The sequence below is a fragment of the Vipera berus genome, assembly GCF_964194415.1.
Source record: "Vipera berus genome assembly, chromosome: 1".
Lineage (NCBI taxonomy): Eukaryota > Metazoa > Chordata > Lepidosauria > Squamata > Viperidae > Vipera > Vipera berus.
Genome location: NC_138202.1, coordinates 231,913,044 through 231,923,531, shown reverse-complemented (window position 1 = coordinate 231,923,531; position 10,488 = coordinate 231,913,044). Strand labels below are relative to the sequence as shown.

The following is a 10,488-nucleotide window of genomic DNA, read 5'->3' as shown; positions in this document are numbered from 1 at the left end:
AATCCTTTGTTCCAAGGGTTGGTGTAACAGATTTCTTTTTCCATAAGCATTCAAATTTGATCTGCTAGTCCTGGTAGTTTTTCTTGTTTTCAATAACTGTTTTATCACACATAACAGGCCTGTCTGTCTGAATTTTAAATTCCCATACGTCTTAGGCTGCTTATTTTCCAAAACTTTTTCAACTTGATTCTAGTTTTATTATTGCAGCAAAAATTATTATGAATAAGCTTGTTACCTTCTTTCCATGACAGATGTATAGTAAGAGGCCTTGGGAGAGTTAGATAGCTGAAAATGAACACTAATTAAAGGGTTTCACAAGTGATGGAGAAAGAAAGGTTGAAAGTAATTATGGGTGCTGTCTTGTGCCAAATGCTGTCTTGTGCCAGATGTTACTCTACTCACTCTTACAGGAAAATTCCAGGCAATGTCTTCAGTGCCTACACACATGCACACACAAGAATTTACCCTAAATCTAGCATATGCTTGCATTTCTGTTGAAAACATACAGACTGATTATATGCATGAATGAATCAACATTTTGGACAGTCGCTTTTTTTAAAAAAAAAAAGGTAGCATCAAGCAATTTATGATATAGCATTTTTAATTTGACTAAATAAAGCCATGTGCAGGGTTTGCAAACTGGCTACTATATTTAAATAGGATTTTAAAATAGCCTAACAATTTATTTTAATCACATATTATTGAGAGAAAGTTTCTTTCTTATACCAAAGTGCAAAATCTATGTTCGTAGGTAAGGCGATTTAATTAAGGGTTTCTTTTTTTATGCACAATGCTCTTAATTTTACTAAATACTTCAAAATAGGAGGTTGAACAGAGTAGTGCAATGATATCTAACAGAAAATCCAATATACTATAATCTTCCACAGAAAAATCACATTTTTACTGATCTATTTATTAAAAACCCTGTGGGTTATTAAAAATTACCAGTCATGAATTGTAAAGGCAAGCCATATTTATACATCTTTCTGTTATACTGGTTTAGCCTATTGCTCCACATCTATTAAAATCAAGCAAACAACTGTGAGAAGGTTATCATTTGTAGAATCAAAATACCCCTTAAAATATTTACATTTTATAATATAAAGAATAGGAAAACACAAGTCTCATGTACAAGCTTAGGTATTCAAGTTTTCAAAGCATGAGAAATAGCTAAAATATTAATTTCAGCTGAAAGCTAGGGCTCTCAAATTGCCATCAGGGTGGTGCTGGTCACTTTAAAAAAACAAAACAAAAAACCCTCCTTTGTGCAGATGAACCAGAAACATGGTCAACCTTGATCTAGGGTTTGCTGTTCCTTTTGCCAATAAAAACCTAGAATGAGCAAAGCTTGAGAACTCCTGTGAATTCTCCTAGATAACACTTAACGATTAAAAGTGGAAAAAATGTATTTAATTCCAATCCTAACATTATTGACATCACTAGTTTTATTCATTTCAGGAGGTGGCCCATCAATGACAGAAAGGCTAAAGCCAAAAAATACCTCACCAAAAAGAGTGCCTCAAAGCAGTAAAACCTGGACTGCTTCTGCTCACGGACAAATTCATTCTATCAGAAATGCCCAATAATTAATAATTAATACAGTTGGAATTCCCTCTGCTGCCACCATTTTCTTATTCTTTGGAATCATTTAAATTCATGAAGCCATCAACCCTATTCAGCTCTATTCAGCTTGAGCTGAAAGTTGCATTTGAACAGGGCTGCATTACAATCTCTCAAAGCCAATGCTGTGTTGTCATATTTAACAATACAAATCCATATTCACGTTTGCTGGAATAGCTCCAAATGCAAAGTACAAATCACCAAAGGCTACAAATAGCTTGACTGAAGCCCAATTTGACAAAGAATCTGTATGTATCTTTTATTGCATATTAAAAGAACCTCCTTTCATTTTTCTATACAAGCAGTGTAAAATGTTCCAACTATTCAACTTTACTCCTATGTCAAGAGATTGTAAAAGAAAATGAATGTGCGGTACACAGATTGGTACCAGAACAGACTTAATCCTACAAAACATTAAACATTGAATATAAAAAGTAAGTATCGATGGCACAATTATACCCAAGCATATAATATACAGACAGCTTTAGGACATATTTAAAACATATTATGTTCTATTTGTTTAGAACTAGAAGATAGACTGTGCCTTCTTTCTCTCTCATTTTTTTTCCCTTTCACCTTTTGCTTTTACCACGGTCACTCGGGTCCCTGTCTTTGTGATGCCTTTCTCGATTCTTTTCATTGTCTTGCTCCCTTGGTCGTTCCCTACTTTTTTCTCTTTCTTTCTCGTGAAGGTGCTCTTCACTTCTAGGAACATCCTTCTTTTCAGGATTTCTACTTTCTCGTGAGGATTTGCTTTCAGAGTCCTTATCGCTATGTGAAAGCCGCAACCTCTCTTTGTCTCGATGCCCTTCCTCCCGGTTTTTCCTTTCCCTCTCTTTCTCTGAGCTTCTGTCTCGGTGTCGACTTCTTTCGGGATCCAACTCCCAGTCATGCCTGCCCTTTTTGGCGTGGTGAGATTCGCTATAAAACCTTTGCCTTTGTTGATCGTTCTTCCTCCTGTTGAAGGCCCTCTCCATGTGAGGACCCTGCCGGCCTGCCCACGGGTCACTGTGACGCCTTTCGGGCCTTCTAGTGTTTTTGTTTTGATAAAAGTGTTCAGGCCCTGAGAATCTTGATGGTTTCTGGGTGACAGGAGGGGCTGGTGTAACTGGTCCAACAAAGTGGGGTAGCTGACCTGGCAGGTGAAGTATAGGAGGCCAAGGCATGAGAGGGCTTTGAGCAAAGCCAAAGCCTGGAGGTGGAAGGAGCGGTGGGGGCAGATGATGTGGAAACCCAAATACAGGAGTGTTCTGTGGGGAGAAATTAGGGGTAATGGCCCCTTGAAACTGAAAACCAGGGGGAGGTGTTTTAGCAGGGGAAAAATTGGGTTGAGGAGTCCTAATTGGTGAGAAATTTCCACTTCCGGCAGATAATTTGGTACTTAAGTCAGATTGATGACCTGTATTTTCCGTTTCAAACTGAGATGATGATGATGACGAGGATGATGATGATGATGATGATGAAGAGGGTGGTGGTGGTGGCGGCGGTGGCGGCGACAATAATCCTCTCACAGAATTTCCAGTCTCAAGGTTTTGCATCAAGGTGTCATTAAGTTGTGAGGTACATCCTTTAGGTGCTTTTGAAACCAATGTTGTCTGGCATGCTTGATTATCGGCCTGATCTGAGGCTAATTCATTTCCTGAAATCTGCTTGTTATCAACTTTTGACCATTCAGATTCTAAAGTATCAAGGTGCTGTATATCTTCATTTCTAGTACTATCGCCTTCACTTTCTGAACTATTGTTCTGTTGGCCTCGTCCAGCTGCTTGCCTTGGGTCTCTCTTAAGATTAATGAACGGTGGAGATTTGGAATTATGAATGGTCATAGTATCAACAGATGCTGTTCCAACATTATTGCTCCCCACTCCTTTTCCAGCATTTGAAGGAACAGGAAAAATTATGGTCCTTTTATTTTCCTGAGGAACATTATCTGTATCGCCGAACTTTAAACTGTTTTCTGGAGTCTCCTGGTTTTCCTTACTCTGTGACAGAATAGTTAAGTTTGCTAAAAATACCTCAGTAGAAACATCCGGTGGTTTTTCCTTAAGGCTTAGACTTGTAAGAGTTCCTGAAGAGCAAGGGAAATCTGCTACTGATACATCCACTGCTAAGGTATTGTTGATGGTTTCTTTTACATTGTCCTTTTTATGCCTTGTATCTTCACCACCCACTGAAATGTCTATGTTTTCTTCCTTTATGTTTGCCTGTTTCTCTAATAAAGGTAGCTCTTCATTAACTGGCTTGTCAACTGTGGGTTGGATATATTCGGGCATCTGCCCCGTGGTATCCAAAAGGCTTTGAAGAATGTCATCTACTGGCAGTGGCTTACTTGCTAGTTCGAGCGCAGATGATTGATTTTCCCATCCAACCAAAACCCCAGGAAGGAAACGTAGAGGTTTGGGAGGTTCAAGTTTGATGCTCTCCACAGCAGGTTCATTCACTGTGACATCTTCTGTACTAGATTGTTGGGATTTGATCCTCTGCTTGTGCAGTACTGCAGTGAATGAATTAAAGAAATCATTTTCTTCTTCTCTTTCAGTTAGCTCAGAATGAAGAACTTCTGATTTGTTCAGTTTACTTTTTTTCTCTGGTTGCAAATTTTCAGGACTCTCTTCAGCATGGGTCACGGTTGAATTAGCCACAGCACTAATCTGCCTTTTTAGCTTCTGGCGAATTATCAATCCCAGCAGCAAATTGGGTCGATGGACTTCAATTCCTACACACACACACACACAAACATATATATATATATAATATTAATAAAGGAACAATGTAATAATGGGAAACATGTATCTTGGATTTTTTTTTAGTTAAAACAAGCCACTCTGTGTCTCTACAATGCCAGATAGCTTAAATGGTTCACTGATGTTACAAAATGTACTTTAAGAAGCACTGACAAAATTTCACTCTCCAAATAACTATGTAAAAGTACATTTTACACTGTAAAATACTTAACTGTTAAATCAAAAATACTGATTCTATCCATGAGCTAAACAGGAAAAGAAATGCCTGCTTTCCATGCGAAGCTTCATATCAAGCTTCATTTCCAATATTCATGAATGTTCTGCATTCAAACTGTTTTGACTTCTAGCATAGTTTAAAAAATATATCTCAGAAAATAAAAAGGGCTTGTTCTTGGTTTTTTTTATCAATAATATTTTAGTGCAAAGGATAATTCAGCCTATCTTTGTTACTTACCAGGACCATCAAAAGGTACCAACTGGTGTGGAATTTTATCAGAAGCACCTAAAGGGATAATATATAAATCCTTGATTTGCTTCATATTATTAGCTGCTACACCATAACGTCTTCTGCTACTGAAGTACGCAAAAAGCGAAGTATATGAAATCTGATCCTCTTCTGTAACAGGAGTAAAACGAACCACACATATTTCCTATTATGAAAAAGGCAAACATTTATTAATTGTTGCCATGTTCTTAAAATAAAGACACACACATCAGTTTTCATTCCCCGGGCTATCAAAAAGTTTGTACTTCATTGATTTTAGATGCTCGGAAATTCAGTCATGATTATCATAGATAGCAAACAAGTAAAAGCCACCCAAAGCTGCTAGATAGTGAAATGGGTGGCATGCAAATTTAACAAATAACTAAGTAAATAAGAGTGAAAGCTCTACAGTTTCTCATATTGCTATTGCAGATCAGCAAGACACATGCAGTTTGAAGCTATCTTAAAATAATGGTAATTAAATGCTGGACTATTTAAATGGATCTAATTTGTAAGCCTATTGCTTTGTTACTGAGGAAGGCAAACTTAAAATGTATGCAATATAGTAAATGATTCTCTCTCAAAAAAAAAATATTGAAACAAAGTTGTGCAACAAATCGTATTATGTATTTTGACTATATGAAACATTAACATGAATAAAAATAAAATCGTTTTTCATAAATTAAAGGAGGTCTCAGATGCCACCATAAGTATAAGAATTTTAGTGCTTAATGGTATTTCTAAAATGGGAATCTGTACAAGTATCACAGTTACAAGTTCTTTTCTTCCTTTGTAATACTCTTCTTCCCTTGGGTCTTTCTGTACCTTAATTTATCTAGGCTTCTTATACTGAAATTGAACATAGTATCTAGCTACTGGATTCATTACTGAACAAGGAACAGTGCAGTTTATTTATTTTCTGCATTGGATTTCATATAAACAGTACTGATGAATTTATTTCAGGTAATAACAGCACCAGCATGAAATCCTAATCATTTTAAAAACCACAGAACATTAAGCATCTAATGCCACATTATATTACAAGAATACATTTTTACCTTTGTACCCGAAGCCTTTATTTTTTCAACATAATCCCAAACAGTCTGAGGTGATATCCTGCCACCTACTTGGATGCTATCTGGCAAATCCTATGGAAGAGAAGTAGATGTATATTTTTTTTATCACAAAACAATATTTTTTCCTCAATAAAAGAAATTAATGTTCATAATCTATATGCAAAAGTACATTACTCTAATGCCCTCTTTGGTGATATTACATTGCAACATTTCATTGTCCACAGTAAAAGAAAATTCAAAAAGTCCCCAAGAAAATGGTAGAATTGTTGAGTACGCCATACATTACCTCTGTTAGAGTTTCAAAAGAACCAGAGATTGGGTAAGCCTTGATAACAAACTTTGCCACAGATGGCATGTTGATAAACCCTTTCCAAATGAAATTCAAACGAGCTAGAAATAATGTTTCACTTTCAACAGTCCCAGGTGTTTCTGATCTGAAACATAGGAATGAAGGAAAACAAAGCAACTTAATGTGGTAAGCAACTTACTGCATTAAATACGGATGGGTAAGGAAAGAGAAGGAAGACACTTTTGGAAGATATTTCCTGTATATGTCTTGGTGAACGGAGGCCTTGCTGGCTTTTCTTTGTTAGCAAGACAATTTTGCAAGCCAAATTGACACTTGAACGCCAGATCTCAGTTAGCCTGAATCTTTCAGGAATACAGGAGATATCGTTGAGATTGGACAGCTATTCTTCATGAGTAGATTGTGGAAATTGTCTTTTTTTATGGTCAGTTCATGAGTGGCGTGGCTGAGAGTTGGAATTTATATCAAATTCCAATTTGCACTCTATGGACACTACGCTTGACTGAGCCTTATATTTTAATCACTTTTTTCAATTATTTTATTTATTCTTTCATATTGGAAAATTAAGACCCTTAAGACTAGCAAGGTTCTACTGTATTCATTAGAAGACTTTGAGGACTGTACACTAGAGCAGAGGATAAAAAAAATGGAGCAGAAATCCTTAGTGTAACTTTTAACTACATTTCAGCTAAGCTTTTTGGACAGAATGGATCAGATGCTTTATAAAATTATAAAACAAGAATGAGCTGCAATTAATGTTTATGAAATTAATTTGAAAGGGGACTTACGCTATACAAATGGATCTAATGGATGACTTATTCCCTACAGAAGATGAACAGATATTAAATCAGAAAAATTTTCCCCCTCTGGATATACAAAAGAGCTCTGCTAAGATTTGAAAGGACTTTTTTAGAAGTGACAAACAAAAGGATAAATTAGAAAAATCTATTAAAGTTCTGAAGGATTTTTGTTTTGAAACATAGATGAACAGCAAACCTTTTTTGTGGGGAACAGGTTTTTTGAAGAGATCAAAAATTATACTAATTTTTAGGATAATATAAGGGAAGGTTTATAAGATTGGCTTCTTTGATCAGGGTTAAAATAAGAAAATTATTCTATCTGACTGTCCTTACTGGACTTTTGTTGACAAAGATTGATTTGAGTATTTTGACTTGGTTTCCTTAGCTAATAAGAGAGGAACTAAGGAGTAGTTAAATCGAAGTTTCACTTAAAAGGAAATAATATTAAATAATATAAATGTAAGTTATAGGATTACTTCTCTTATGTGGTGATTTAAACTATACGGAGTAAGATCTAAGACACAGTATTTAGCATTTCCAGACGTTTGTCTTCTTTGGAATATCAAACATCCCACATAATTTCATAAAGGGCTTTTGAAATTCCCCAATTAAATAATTTGCAAAACAGTATGGTGGGTGGTAGAAGAAATAATGTTTAAAACTTTCAGCATTTACAAGTTGTGTAATGCACAACTTCTTACTATTCTCACAATATTCTTGTATAGCATGGTATGGCATGGCCTTGTGTTGCATTATATTATAATAGTATTATACAGATTTGTGTCATCTTGAAATGAAAAGCACAGATGTGTTGCAGTACCAAGGCATTTCAGTCTGTTAAGAGTAGGAGAAAAAAGAAGACAGAAGGAACAAAGTAATGTTCACTTTGGCAAACAGACTTCTGAAGGTTTCATATATTACAGTTCAGTTTGAAAAACCTGGACATTTTTTAAAATTTTCACTTCTGTTTGGAATGTTTTACTACCTATCTTCATTTATGGAAAATGGCTATCAGCCAGGAGAGCAGAATATTTTTATTTAAAGTGCGCACAGTAGCTTCTATTTTCTTATATACTTGAGTAGCAATCACAAATGATTACCTAGAGCTGGAAGTGGACGCAAACGCTGGATTTGACAATTCTTTATCTTCCTCTAATAATTCCAAAGCTAAGATATTTGTTGTTGAAGTAAGTGCATCTGCTATATTGTCAGCTTCGTTATCTGATGGCTTCCGAGCAAGTCCAATTGATACTTTCACTTTTTTCCCAGAAAGATCATCACTGGGTGGTGCCATTCGACCTTGAGAAGAAAATTAAAAAGCTTTATTGAGTATTTGTCATATTAAGCCTGTTTAAAATGATTATAATGTATAATAACAATTACTGCTGTCACTAAAAAATCTTGCTCTTTGAAATTAAAAAGACAGTAGTACGTATGTATCTAGAATTTGACTCAAGCAGTTAAATGATGTTTGGATAACCATCAAAGAGATGTAGATTAATTTTAATTTTTCATAGAAAAAGAAGCACAATAATGATGAAGCTTTATTAAAAAAAAACAACTTTGCCATCTTCCTACTTGTCTGCAGTGAACTGCAGTTCTGAAGCTTTTATGCCAGGTTTAAATTGCTTTGTTTTGATCTTCATCTATTCACTGGTTTAATACTTCAAACTATAGTTTGAGACAGACTCATTTAAACTAAATATAGTTAAGAACTATATTCTTGTTCTGGAACTTCTGAGGGAGAGAAAAGGTTTTAACTGCCTTCTAACAATCTGGCCAAATGCAGGTCAGCTTTGAAGCTTCGTGTTAGAAAAATGACCAGTGCCAAAAAAAATATTGCTGAACTACAACTCCTAGTAGCCATGACAAATGTGACCAATGATGAGAAATGCTGGATTTGTACTCAGTAACATCAGGTTACCTGCAGGTTCCCCAGCCCATTCTGAACTATCATCCAATCAAACAGTTAGAAAACATATTTTGTTAATTTGGTCTTTGATACTAATATTACCGAATTTAGCATCCATACATTATTTAAGGTAAGCAGCAACCTCTAAATGTAAGCAAAGCAGCAGAATCCCATTTCTGACATTTGATTTATATCTCACTGTTCCTTCAGAGGCTCAAGACAGTATAGATAGTACAGGTTTGTTTGGTTTTTTGTTTTGCACAGTACTCTCTGGTGGTAGGTTGGTCTGAATGGAAGGATTTGCAAAAAGTCATTCAGTGAGCTTCCCTGACTGAGGATGGATGTGAGTCTAGAGCTCCAGGGTGCCAGATCAAGAGCTTAATCATTACATTTCTCTGACTTGCACAGTGCGCCCGAAATCAGCTTTGCTTCTTCAAAATTTAGGGCACATGAAAGATCTCCATTTTTAAGATGCGGTTTGGAGAGATTCTGAATGAGCTTGGAAGTAAAGGGCGAAAGAGTCACCCTGATTAGACTGTTAAAGGATCTGCATCATACAATATTGGCTGGAGTGACTGACACAAATTCAAATAATCACTTGTCGAAGAAACTTGCTTTATGTCTTGAGTCATTCTAACTTACTTCCTGGGATTGGTGAAAGTACAATTGGATATCATTTTACAATTCTACTGAGAAACTGCCATTATTCTGGGTTTTAAAGTGAGAAGAAATGCTAAGGACCTAGCAGTTCAAATAGCACATATAATTTTTAAACATGCTTGTGTATACTACCTGTGCAAATTTTACAATTAAGATCAAATAGGTGGTTTTTATGTTGACTTGTTGTATCAGAACTGGAAGATTCATTAGCTTCTTTAACTTTTTCAGTTTCCTCCATCTTTTCTACAATTTTACTTGGAGCAGGTTCCTATGTGAAGAAGACAAATTTTATAAATATATACACATTCAGGTCCTTTGATCATAATAAACATCACCTACATCATTTGTCAACATTGCTTTATAAAAGAAATAACATTCTGCATTTACTAAAGATTGTAGAATCTCCATTGGCATTATGCTGAGTAACTTAAAATGACTTGAGCAACACTAAATGCAATAGTAGAGTAAGAGTGGACTAGCTTATTGTTTACTGTTATCAATTCTGTTTGAACTCTTCAATAAATTAATTTCAATAAAATATATGTACACAGATAAACATGTCATCCAGTATTAGAAGCAATTAAACAAGAGAAAGTGCTTCAGATCCAAGGAATCCAGAGCTGTCTTCATCCTGATCCTGGAATTCCTATAAATTATCTCTGCTGAATAATATTTTCACAGGAATATTATGAAGGCTTATGAGGAAACATCATTCATATCCTAACTCCTGCTCATTAGAAGACGTAAATGTTAGGATTGAATCCTTGCTGTAGAAACTGCTATATTTTCAATGTTCTGGATGTTATAAGGAAGTAAGTTTAGCACAAAAATGTTTACATACTGCTAGCTTTCTCTAGTAAAATTAACAAGGAAAACATGTAACTC

At 35.4% G+C, this 10,488-nt stretch overlaps 1 protein-coding gene across 8 annotated transcripts in view; it reads right to left on the bottom strand.

Annotated features, from left to right (window-relative positions):
• Positions 1-1,853: 1,853 nt before the first annotated feature.
• Positions 1,854-10,488, bottom strand: part of PHF3 (PHD finger protein 3) — a 626,630-nt gene continuing 617,995 nt past the window's right edge. For all 8 annotated transcript variants that reach the window (XM_081316443.1, XM_081316440.1, XM_081316438.1 and 5 more), the window contains 6 exons: positions 9,736-9,871; positions 8,132-8,330; positions 6,211-6,358; positions 5,907-5,996; positions 4,819-5,014; positions 1,854-4,336 (listed from right to left, as the gene is read on the bottom strand). In XM_081316443.1, coding sequence (XP_081172569.1) covers positions 2,193-4,336; positions 4,819-5,014; positions 5,907-5,996; positions 6,211-6,358; positions 8,132-8,330; positions 9,736-9,871 — 2,913 coding nt within the window. In that variant the 3' untranslated portion in view covers positions 1,854-2,192. The remainder of the gene's footprint in view (positions 4,337-4,818; positions 5,015-5,906; positions 5,997-6,210; positions 6,359-8,131; positions 8,331-9,735; positions 9,872-10,488) is intronic.